Here is a 12188-nt window from a genome sequence, read left to right on the forward strand (position 1 = left end):
GGCCACCAGCACCACAGTGTTGGCCTGGCCGACACTCTACCCGTGAACACCTAGCTAGCAGAGCAGGAGTGGCCTGCTCTTAAGAAAGGGTCATGCAAAAGAATTATCCCCCAGGAAAAAACAAAAAACAAAAACAAAAACAAAACGAATTATCCCAGACAGGCAGCTCTGTGGATTTAACAAGGTGAGTGGGAGAGGAGAGGAGGAGGTCCCAGGACGCCAGGGTAGCCAGCCATGGAGCCACACACTGTGGCAAGTCTGGCCAATGTTCAGTGGTCTGGAGCCACTTGTACAGAGCCTGGCAGATGTTTACCCTGTGTCCATGGATAGGGACAGCTGTCCTGGGCACAGTGTGGACAAAAGGTGATGTCCACTCTGAATGTCCATGGGTGGACAGTCCCCGTGGAGTTTAGGATCCTGTGTCCTGTTTCCCACTCTATGCCCATTCCTTGGCTTGACTTGACTTGAAGGGAGATAAAGAAAATCCTTGTTGAAAACATGAATTGCAAGTGGGCAACACTAGGGTGGAAGCCCCTGAACACCTGCAACTACGGTTCTTGGTGGCCCCCACCCAACTCCATTGCAGCCTCACTTCCCCCACCCAGCTGCACTTAGGACAGTCCCACCTTCCTGTGGTGCCATCAAGAGGGACCAAATCACTCACAGCAAGCCCAAGTAGCCCATGCCTGGAGCACTGCCAGTGCCCTGGAGGCAGCATAATGTACAGAGCCAAGCCTCCCTTCTTCCTGCTGATGTTTAGGCCTCACACCCATGCAACTCTGCCTCAGACCTCCTTTTTCCTAGGTTGTGTTCTTAGCCTGCTTGGAAGGGCTTCACACGCTGTGGCCCCAAACATCTTTGTACTTCCATGGCTGGCTCCCACCATGGCTTCTCCCCAGGCCCAGGTTTTGAAAGTGCTCCCAACACCAGCAGACACCCACATGGACCCCTGCCTCTACCTAGAAGCATCCTGCCCTCTGACCCATCTTTACCACTTGCTACATCACTCAGCCACATCCTGAGACCCAGACCCCAAGCTCCATAGGCAAACACTCCAGATGCAGCTTGGCCTGCTCCCTGCATCCACTAGGCACTGGAGGCCCACAGTCCTCAGTAGATTCTGATCCTAGCAGCACAGGAAGAACTGCCCAGACAGGGTGAGGGCCACATTGCTTTGCTCTGGCTGGCAGGGGACAGGCACCCCAATCAGGAAGAAGGCCAGCCTCTAGACAGTTCCTTCTCCATGGCTGTGCCAGTTGGAGCTGTAGGCAGATGTCCTCTTGGCCAGCTCTTGCCAGGTACGGGGCCTGGAGACAAGTTGTGCCCCTCCACACCCTACTCCCAAAGAACCAAACTGGAGCTCAGAGTGCTTGAGGGCTTTTCTGATGGCCTTCTGGGGGAGGGAGGAGAGGCCATTTTCTGCCCACTCCCAGGGTGTGGGACAGACAATCCATGCTGGAAGGTGGGTCCACAGTGGGGGAGCCCACACCCAGCCCCTCATGGGATGAGGGAAGGGAAAGAAAGCGGGAACAGCAGCGACTCAGGCACAACTAGCAGGAAAGGAGGCAGCCCACATCCCTCCCCAAGACACCTGACACTAGGACAGCCAGGCGAGCACACGGGGCCCATGCGTTGGCAGGAGGATGCAGACGCCTGAGGTATGGGGTGAGTGCGAACCTACAGACTAACACCGGTCAGCACGCAAGTGGGGGCCTGGTGGGTACACTGATGCCCCGAGGTTCCCCCAAGGCCAGGAGAGCAATGGACACAACGTGGAGCTTGGGGGGGGGGGTGGCCCCACAAATGCCAGATTTTTTTTTTACAGTTTTTTCCATTCTTTAGTTTGTTTCCATTTCATCCGATGTCAATTTTTTTTTGTGTGTATGGTTGTCGTCATCTTATTTTTAAAAACGAATCACATCTGGTCTTGTTTTTCTGCGGACACAGGCACCAGGGGAAGGGACGAGGCAGACACAAACATGCGACAGGCAGGCCGTGCGCCCGAGGGCAGCCAGGCTCCAAACACCAACTCTGTCCGGCGAAACCAGGTGCAGCTCTGAAACAAGGGTTAGGTCACCTTTCTCAGCATGCTACCCCAGCCCTGGAGGACCCAAGGCTTGGCCATCTGCAAAGTGTCCCCTCCCCCCCAACTCCCCCAGGGAGAGAACAAAGTCATATCCAGCAAGGGGCCCACCAGGAAAAGCTCAGGCAACAGACTCAACTTCTGCCTGGGCTTTGGCCCCTGAACCTACCATCTGGGTCCTCTCGCCTCAGATGTCAAAGATTCTGATGAGGAGGGCCTGGGTTCCCCAAACCTCTGGCTTACCAAGCTCTATTCTGTGTGGTAAACTTAGGGAAGGGACCCGAGCGGCTCCCACCACTCTGCACCATCCCAGGGCACTCACCTCACTGCAGAGGGGCTACAGGCGCGCCCGAGCAGTGGAAATGCACGTTCTGCCACTTGCCATCCCGGCGGTGCCACACGCGGGTCTCTTCAGACTGGCTGGTCCGGGGCCGGCCCTGCCCATCGATGTACTGCGTGAGGCGGATGTAGGCAATGCAGGCCGCGTCCTCGCCGATGACGTGCACGTGTGGGTTCAGGATGGTTGTGTGGATCGGTTTGCTGTTCTTCGCCAGCACTGCAGATAGGTGGGGGCTTGACACTGGGCAACCCCCACACGCATGCTCCCTGCTCACATGCCCTCCACAACGACCCCTGCGCCCACCTCCGCCCTCCCCATACCTCAGCTCTACGTGGGGAGACACGATTCTGTTTGGCCCAGCCCCAGCCCTGACCGAGGGGAAAGGGGACTCTCCTGACCCAGCCACCTCCTCCAGTCTACCCCCCAGCTTCCTCACTCACGGTTCTCAAAGTAGAATCTGTGGAAGTCCATTCCTTCGACCAGGTTGCCCAAAGCTTCAGGCTCAAATGAAGTCAGGCCTGGGTCACAGATTTTCCTGGGGGGGTGGGAACCCAAGTGAGGGGGCATCCTCTGTCCTCCACAGCCCACATGCCCACCCAAGCCCCAGGCCCCAGAGACTCACGCGTAGGCCTCGAAGTCTCCATTGTTGACAGCCTCGATGAGCTGTTCTGTGGTCTTGATGATCTCTTGCTTCCGGGCTACAGGAAGATACCCCGAGTGACAAGTGGGCACTGGCCTGCACCCTCCGGGACAGCCCTCCAGAGCCCAGGGCAGGGCCGGGCTGGGCCAGAGCTGCAGGTGCCATCCACACAGCACATCCCGCCCCAGACCTGGAACTGGCTCCCCTTCCCAGACCTTGACACCTATGCCCAAACTGTCTCGATGACCCAGCACCCTCACCAACACCAATGACTTGTTTCCAAGTGCCATAGCATCCACCGTGTTGTTCTTGGAGAAAATGTTTTTAAATAGCAGAAATACTCCATAGGTATTACAAAGTGTACAGAAAATGCAGAATGGAAGACAACAGAACCTCCCTATAACTCAGCCCACAGTTCCCCTCCTGCATCTACTGGCCCCACCCTGGGCTTCCCTATAGCATAGGCCCTGGCCTGGCCTCCTGTTCCATCCTTCACCTGTGCCTGCTCACTGAGTGCCCCCTTCCCAGGAGTCACCAAAGGCTGGCAGCAGCTACAGAAGAGCAGTCAGCAGGCTTGGGCCCTGGAAGGAGGGTGGGCTTTTGAGGAAAGACAAGAGCAAGATCACTTGGGAGATTCTGCTCCATGCAGGAAGACAGGGTAATCTCTGGCTACTGCATTCCACATCTCTACCTGCCTTCAGTCCTGGACCATGTACTGTTTGAAGACTCTCCCACCACAACTGTCTGCAAACCCCAGGCCCAAGGCTCCGAGCACTGGCCTCTGGGGCACTTGCTGGAAGCCCTCTTTACTGCTTTGATTACAGTAGAATTATAAGACAGCTTTTAGCCTGGAGCTAGGGAAGGTATGACACAAAGAAATGTACTTTTTTACCTGACACATAATTGAAACCCTCTATACATCATCTTTATAACAAAATTTTAAAGCCCTCAACAAAATTTACAGCCAGGTACCACCAGTAGCTCATCCTATAATCTAGTATTTAGAGGCTGAGATCTGAGGGTCAAGGTTTGACCCAGGGAAGATAAATTCACCAAACTCAACTCTAGTTAAGCAACCAAAAGTGAGAACCAGAGGTGGGGCTCAAGTAGAGCGACAGTGGTGGCTGAAACAGCTAAGCAAGAGTTTGAAGCCCTGAGCTCAAGCCCCATATTGGCACCTCAGTAAATAAAAATTTTAGGGCCAAGCACAGTGGCAGACTCCCCTAATCCCAGCTACTTGGTGGCAGACACAGGAGTATGGAGAGTTTGAGAGTACCTCAGCATAGGTAGCAAAAAACAAAAGTAAGAACAAAAGTCTCAAAAAGTGAGAACAAAAGGGTGGTAGAGTTCCTGCCTAGTTTGTGCAAGGTCCTGAGTTCAAGCCCCAGGAATGAAACGCACACACGTGCACACACACAAACACATAATCCAGGACAAACAAAAAACATGGAAGCAGAGAAGCTATGGAAGGGCTGTCTATCACGCTTTCAGCTCCCATGCCCTCTGGGTGCTCAGCCCACCACTTCCAGAGGGAACTAAGTCCACATCCACCATGTGAATGGTAGTGTGCCATGTGTGTGCCAGCACCGGGGCATCTGTGTTAGCCTGAGCACATGTGAGCTGTACTGGCTCTGGGTTCCTATGGAACCTAGATCCACGTGTGCTTGTGCAGGCAGTGTTCATACACAATGTATATGAGCATGGGTGCATGTATGTGCGTACGTATGGGAGTGCACACACACTGAGGGCATGAATACTCATGCATGCCTATTTGTGGACACAGTACATGGGTACCCCATTTGTGTGTTGTTTGGACACATGCTTGTATGTGTGCATGTACACTCATGGACTTGAGCTTGCATCTAGACTATGTGATAGCTTGCACTCATCTGCTCTAAACAGCCAGCCTCTGTGAGCTCCAAATCCCTTCTCCAGTACTGGCTCTGGGTCCCTGATCTGTGCTTGGTTCTGGGAGAAGAATCAAACACAACGGTGACTTCTGGATCCCAAGGCAGCCCCTGATACTGCAGTCCACCCCTCCCAGCTGCAAAACTCTGGCACTGCCCCCCTTTCTCATTGCTTTTTTTTGGGGGGGGGGCAGTCCTGGGGTTTGAACTCAGGGTCTGGGCACTGTCTCTGAGCTTTTGTGCTCAAGGTTAACATGCTACCACTTTAGCCGCAGCTCTACTTCTGGCTTTTTTTAGTGGCTAATTGGACTTTCCTGACTAGGCTGGCTTTAGAGATCCTCAGATCTCAGCCTCTTGAATAGGATTACAGGTGTGAGCCATCCATGCCTGGCTCTTGTATCTCATTTAACATTAACATACATTCATTATCCAGGAGGGAGTTACATTTCACAGCCCCACACATGCATACAACATATTCCAATCAATCTCACCCCCTCTGAGTACTCATCCCCCTTTCTTGTGCTTTCTGGAGGAGACTCCAAGCTTCAGGTGTGACAGCTCTAAACCTGCAGCCAGCTCTTTGCCCAGCCCCACTGGGGTTCCCTTTTATGCCCTGTACAGCCCCAGTCACTCCTGATGTTTGCTAGTCTCTCTTAACAGACAGGAGCAGCCTCCTCCACAGGAGGCCCTCACCTCCACACTTACGAGGCTGGAACTGAGTTACTTTCTTGACTTCAGCATGCTTTCTTACACCCTGGAAAGTGGAACTCGTCTTCACTTCAACGAGATAATAGTTTTCAAACCATAAAAACATTAAAAGTGGTAGTTTGTGTGAAGAGTATGGATTAAGTAAACAGAGAGGAGGTCAGAGGTCTGGTCACTACTGGAAAGAGTCCTTTGTGGGAGCCAACCTCCATTCTACAGAAAGGGAAGCTGAGGTTGCCAGACACTTCCTGACCTGTGAAATAGCTGCTGTCCAGACCCCATTGGGCATGGTGCCCTGAAGGAGGGATCAAGAGCCCAAAGTGAAGCGAATGCCTAGGTAGTAAGGCCTGTTGCTACAGACAAGGTGTCCATACACTGAAATGGAGGCTGAAGTTTAGCAAGAGTAGGTTTTTTTTACCCAGGCCCAGGGTAAATGAGATTCCAACCCCCCACCTGAAGTTCCCTAGGAAGGCCCCAAGCATCCAGGTGGGGCCTATGAAGGTTTGTCCCCCCTCCCCCCCCCCCCCAACCCCTGTTGCCTTCTGGTAAAGCCTCCACCCTCAGAGTCTGGAGCTGCCAGAGGCAGAGCAGCTGCCCAGAGATCAGCCTGGATCAGCCTAGATCATAGTAATCCCTGATTAGGGAAAGAGGCCAGGCTGCAAGGAGAACTGTGTGGGGAGGGTCCTGTGTTTGGGGAGAGACAGAGCCCTGTTCCACAGTAAGGCAAGGGATCCCTTCCTAGGAAAGGGGGACCCACAACCTACCTATCAGGTCCTCCTCCTAAGCCTGCTCAATGTCTCTGCCCTCAGCCCCCAGCTCTGCTCAGTCCCTCCCAAGACACCTGTTCATAGTTCCATTATCCCTGCCGTGCCACCTCTCCAAGCTCAAGATCATGGCCCTAGGGTGATGCAGCCATTCAGTGCACCCCTGGCTCTTCCCTAGAGCACCTATTTACGACAGACCCAGTGGACAGGTGTTGCTGCAGACACTGGGCCTCTGTAACCAGATGAGATGCTGCAGAAATGGGGGTCCTGATATTCCTAGAAGCCTCACTTAGTGCCTATTAACCACATGCACCTTTCCCTGAGCCTCCTTTCATTAGTTCTGTTGTCTGTCCACTTCCTGGTCTGTCCCCCTGTCCCCCCAATCACCGGTTAGAACCTGGTCTCACACTTCAGCACCTTACTTCCAGCCTACTCTACCCACCACGCAATGCTGCAATGCTGGGGGAGGGTGTCATGTTCCCCAGAATATGCTCCAATACTCCCAGGCCACACAGTAAGGATCTATGCCCCTTTGTGGCTTCAGGCTACTGAACCCCATCTCTAGGACCACTACTTTCTCTGGGTCACTCCGTCCCCTCCCCTCTGCCCTGGTCCCTCCCACTTGCAACAGCCCATTCTCCCCCTCCCCAGGCCTAGCCTGAAAACAAGATGGGGTGATCTGCCCTAGGCCTCACCCGACATCAGTACTCACCCAGCCACTGCCCGGCCATGCCAGGCCCCTGGCCCGGCAACCTGTTCTCTGAGAGCATGTGGATGCCACCCCCAGGCCCGCGCTTCCCCGGAGGTGGGGGTGGCGGTGGCTGCAGCCCTGGGATGTCATCCATCCCTGTAAGTGATACTGGCGGGCAGTCAGCACACAGGCTGGGGAAGCTGCCCCGCCTGCGCCTGCCTCTCCAGCCCTCCCGCCCGCCCGCCTGCCCGCCCGCCCGTGCCCCTGGCTGCCCCTCAAGTCTGCTCACTGATGGCTGGCTTGACAGCCAGAATGTGAGAATTTCTCAGGGCCCAGGACTGAATTTCTTTTCCTATCCTATATCCAGGAAGGCGTATTCTCACGCAGGTGGCCCTGTCCTGGGGGAGGGGGACTTCTGCTCCTGTGTTGCAGGGATCATTGCTCACTCCACTCTCATCAGAATCAAGTGCAGCCACAGGGCAGCAAGTGCTCCAGGCTGCTGAATGCTGCTTTGGATGCTTCTACACAGGTGTGTGCATGCATAGGCATACGTGTGCACATGTGTACACACATACACACAGACACACACTTCATGACTATGAGCCACATTTTTCTGAGACCTGTGGCTTCTTCATCCACTTTGATGCAAATTTCCATGATCCAGCAGAGAGGCCCTGTGCCCCTCATCCCTGCAGCCAGGCTGGCAGCAGACTATGCAGGGTGGGGGTGAGGGCTCACCTCCGTGAACCCCTCCCAGGAGACACCAGGGCCACTTGAAGTGCTACTTACACGGGGTGGGCAGGGGGCCAGGGAGAGTCGGAGATGGGCAAGGTGGGGGCCCCACTGGCAAAGGGCCCTCGGCTTCTGGGGTCCCTGAGCCCCTCCTCACTGAGTTGAGGATGTCAGAGATCCTGGGGGCTGGGGTGGAACAGACAGACATGAACACAAGTGGGGCAAGAAACCTACAGGTTGAGAGCCAAGCCAGAGAGTAGGAAGGATTGCAGGAAGGGATGTGAAGGTATTAGGAGGACAGGGAGGGGGAATGGAAGGAAGATATGGAGGTTTGGGGGTACAGGACAAAAGGGGAATGTGGAGGAACATGGGATGTGGGAAGAGACACCAGGAGGAACACAGGTGCTTTTATTGTCTTGGTGAGCGCTGGAAGCTGCCTTGGGCAGAGGATGACCTCCAAAGAGAGGCAACCTGGCCCGCAAGAAGCCAGAGAGCGCTGCTGCGTGTATGGAGGCTTGGGAATGCTCGACAGGTAGGCAGAGGAAAGGTTGTAGGAGAGAAGGTATGTCCCAGAGGAAGCATGGTCCTGGCTCGTGTACACAGAGCTGGTGAGTGGAAGGCCAGGCCTCTTCTCAGTAATGTCTCCTTGTCTGTCATTCCTCTTCAGGCACCTTCCTCAGTCCCCCATTCCACAAGGAGTGGTGCTGAGTGATTGGGGTTTACAGGGATCCAGGGGCAGCCCCAGAAGCAGGCTCCTGGTACTGTAGGCGAGGCACAGTCAATGTAGCTAGAAATTTTTCTACAGAGATGGCCATAAGGGCCCAGAGGGGCCAACCAATCTCCCAGGTTGTAGGACAGACCCTTTGAGGAAAAGGCCTGAAACTGACAGCAAGGTGGGCAGCGTGCAGGAATGCAGTGAGGGTGGGGGATGAGCCAAAGTGGGAGGAGCTGGGTCCTGGGGGGAGAAGCCAGGTAGCTGCCTGCTGAGTTAGCACATGTGTCCCCAGGAAGCCCAACTAGGCCAGGCACCATCAGCACCCTGGCCAGGGACTAGGCCTGGGCCATGCACGGCAGGTGCAGGAAGCTGAGCACTGGCCATTCACAGTGAGCCCTCAGCAGCAGAGGCAGTGAGTCTGGAGGCCACTACTTACACGGGGTGGGCAGGGGGCCTAGGAGACCCGGAGACAGGCAGGGCGGGGGCCCCGCTGAGAGGGGGCCCTCGACTTCTGGGGTTCCTGAGCCCCTTCTCACCGAGTTCAGGATGTCAGAGATCCTGGGTGCTGGGGCGGAACAGACAAGACATGAACACGAGGCAGACAGACATATGAGGAGATGGCAGAGCCAAAAGGAAGGCGGGAGGAAGTGAGGCCCCTGTTCTCAAGTAAGGGGACCTGGGAGCCAGCCCCCTACTTAAGCCCCCCAGAGGTGGGCCAGAGAGAGGCATAGGCAGGACCTGGAGGTAGTGGTGTCAAGGCCCGATCCTTTAGGTCTCCTAGGCTGTCCAGTGAACTTGAGCGGGAAGGTGGGTTAAGGCAGTGTCCCAACAGGCCGTCAATGGGCGTTATCTAGGCTCACACAGAGGGTGCCTTGTGGAATCCCAGTGCGGGAGATGGGGGGAAGGAGGAGGGCTGGGCTAGAGCCACCAACCCAAGTTTGATCCTCCCTTGATGTGAGTGTCCCACCGGTCACTAGCTGGGAGGTGAGGGGGGTTCAGCAGCAGGGCCCAAACTACTTACACGGGGCTGGCAGGGGGCTAATGGGAGCTGGAGATGGGCAGGGCAAAGGCCCCTCAGCTTCTGGGGCTCCCGAGCCCCTCCTCACCAAGCTCAGGACATCAGGGACCCTGGGGGCTGGGGTGGAACAGAGGCAGCAGATGGGCAGCAGCGAGTACTCCGGAGAGAAAGTGGCAGGGCCGTAAGAGGCCAGAATGAGGACAGAAGTTATGTATGCAGAACCCAGACCACTACCACGGGGACCGAGGTGGAGAAGGTTGCCCCTAGGGCTGCATCAGTGGCTCCCAGTCAGGAGCTCCAGAGGCCAGGCTGACAGGTGGGAATGACTGTCATCCCCTGGCACGATAGCCCCTGGGGCTGCTCCAGCTCTGTGCCAGTTATGGCCTAGCCACAGGGTGGATGGAGGTCCTCCCTGGTATGACAAAGCTGAAATGCAACCCTTTAGTCTTGGGGCCTGTCCCAGCTCAGATCCTCGATCTGGCTCTAAGTCTCATGTGCATCTCTGGTCTGTCTTCCCCTGCCCTCCTACAGGCCTGAGGTCCAGCCACCTCCCTCAATGCCCAGTGTCCCTCTGGCCAGGTTGAGGAGGCAGGACCGGGGACAGAGCAGTATGGATGGCATCCATGCCCTGTGACTCTGGGTCTATTTCAGTCTGAGGGGTAAGTGCACAGCTATCTGTTCTCCCCCATCCAGGGCTCAAAGCCCCATGACCATCTCTCCTCTGGAGTGTGGGGGACTCTCAGGGACAGCAATGAAGCTGGGTAGGGTGGTCAGGAGCAGAGTGGAGTCCCCCATGTGACTTCTAGCACCATTCTGAGGACAACTTAGAGCTCATTATATATGTGAATGTGCAGCTGAGAGTTGAGTGTCAGCCTTCATCCTGGGGAGGCAGATGCCGGGGGCCCAGTCCCTGGTGCTGCGTGCCCAAGGGTCACCAGACCCAGTGTGGGAAGGGCCCCTGCTGGGTTGTGGCATAGAAGCCCACCTCAGGAAGGGTCTCCCAAGTCAGCAAAGAAAACATGAAGCACCCAGCCTCTCATCCAGTGCAGCAAGCTGAGTGGAACCACAAGCTTAAACTTTAAAAGAAGACAAACATCTTGAGCAAATTCTACCCACACGCTTGTCCCCATAGGAACTGGTATCCTGGCCCCAGTGCTGGCCCAGGCCATCTGCACTTTGCAGCCTAAGATGTCCAGCCACCCCCATGCATTTCAGAAACACTGTGGCCTGCACAGGGCAAGCCCCGAACAGCTGCACACATAGCCTGAGACACAGGACCCTGCAGTCCAGGACCCACCCAGCCCAGATAGCAGCCCTGCAGGGCCAGGCAAGGCCTCCATTCAGGTACCTTTGGCATCTTCGTCCTCTATGGTTGTGTTGGTGCTATCAGAAGACTCCTAAGGAAACAGGGGAAGTGTAGTTCAGGACCAGGTCAGAGATAGGCAGGATGCAGCCAGTGGAACCAGCTCAGGCTCCAGGTCAGACCTCACAGGGGGTCACGGGAAGACCCTCCCTAGGGTGGCTGTGTCCCAGCCCCCAAATTCCAAGGAAGCAGTGACTGAAGCCTGCCTACGCTGTGTGTGCTTCCAGGAGGGCACTGTCCCCCAAGAGCTCATTCTGCTCCCCACAGGCTGCATCCATCCACATACCCAACAGCTGGGGCCTCAACTTCACCTTCCTCAAGGAGAGGCCTGGGTTGCTCAGCTCACTGATGAAAGAGGACCAGGCCTTTTGAAATCCCAAGATTTAAAACACATGGACTCTGGTTACCATGGGAGGCCCTGGAAGCTGTGCATTCTGCAGACAAGGCGAACAGATTTCGGGGATCCATTCTTCCAGAAAAGGTGAGACTTCCCAGGACCACCTGTCCCTCTCAGGTCTAGACAAGCAGGCTCAATGCCTGCACCCTCAAGTGGCTGCTGTATTTCAGGGGAAAGGAGCATCTGTGAACCACCCAGTCCCCAGAAGACCTCTGTGTCCCTCAGGAAGAGCACCTCACTGGCACCTGCAGGACTACGCTCCAGCGCGGACACTGACTAGCCTAGGCCCTGGGCCAGACTGGGGATTTTCAGGTCTAGAGTTATGGCTTATCCCAGCACAGGACATTGTCTAGGGGCCTCTCAGAGGAGAAACAGAACCCAATCTCAGACACAGAGGGTCCCAAGGCACACCTGCTACTTGGGAGAGAGGAAATCAGGCCTCTGCACCTCAGCACTGTGGGAGCTGTAGCTCCCTAGCCCCACCATAGAGAATGGCCCAGGGTGGGAATCTTGGAGAAACAGGGGTCCCACTGAGGTCCTCTGGGGGCTCATTAGGTAGCCCAGATGCAGGCATGAGTCTGTCCTGCCTGCCCAGCACAGCTGAGGCCAAATGCTTTGGCCTCCTACTGGTGCCTCCCACCACAGAGAAAGCCAGCCCCTCCCCGGCCCCAGGTGATGATGCCAATGGGATGGGAGCAGATGGCAGAGCAGAGAGGAGCAGAAGGGGTCCGCTCAGCAGAAGCGCTGGGGCCACGCCAGGGGGTGGGGGCGGAGGGCAGCTGGAAGGGCAAAGGCCAAGTTTCTGAGAAGGGAGCTTGCCCTAAGCATCTGAG

At 55.8% G+C, this 12188-nt stretch overlaps 1 protein-coding gene across 1 annotated transcript in view; it reads right to left on the reverse strand.

Moving 5' to 3' along the window:
- Positions 1-1864: 1864 nt before the first annotated feature.
- Positions 1865-12188, reverse strand: part of Camk2b (calcium/calmodulin dependent protein kinase II beta) — an 82957-nt gene continuing 72633 nt past the window's right edge. Inside the window, exons 17-24 of the mRNA XM_042702377.1 lie at positions 10944-10992; positions 9599-9712; positions 9014-9142; positions 7920-8048; positions 3046-3121; positions 2864-2958; positions 2406-2639; positions 1865-2056 (exon numbers count right to left, since the gene is read on the reverse strand). Of these exons, the coding sequence (XP_042558311.1) occupies positions 2407-2639; positions 2864-2958; positions 3046-3121; positions 7920-8048; positions 9014-9142; positions 9599-9712; positions 10944-10992 (825 nt within the window). The 3' untranslated portion in view covers positions 1865-2056; position 2406. The remainder of the gene's footprint in view (positions 2057-2405; positions 2640-2863; positions 2959-3045; positions 3122-7919; positions 8049-9013; positions 9143-9598; positions 9713-10943; positions 10993-12188) is intronic.

Source organism: Dipodomys spectabilis, unplaced genomic scaffold (genome assembly GCF_019054845.1).
Source record: "Dipodomys spectabilis isolate Male_0828 unplaced genomic scaffold, ASM1905484v1 ptg000322l, whole genome shotgun sequence".
Taxonomy (NCBI): Eukaryota; Metazoa; Chordata; class Mammalia; order Rodentia; family Heteromyidae; genus Dipodomys; species Dipodomys spectabilis.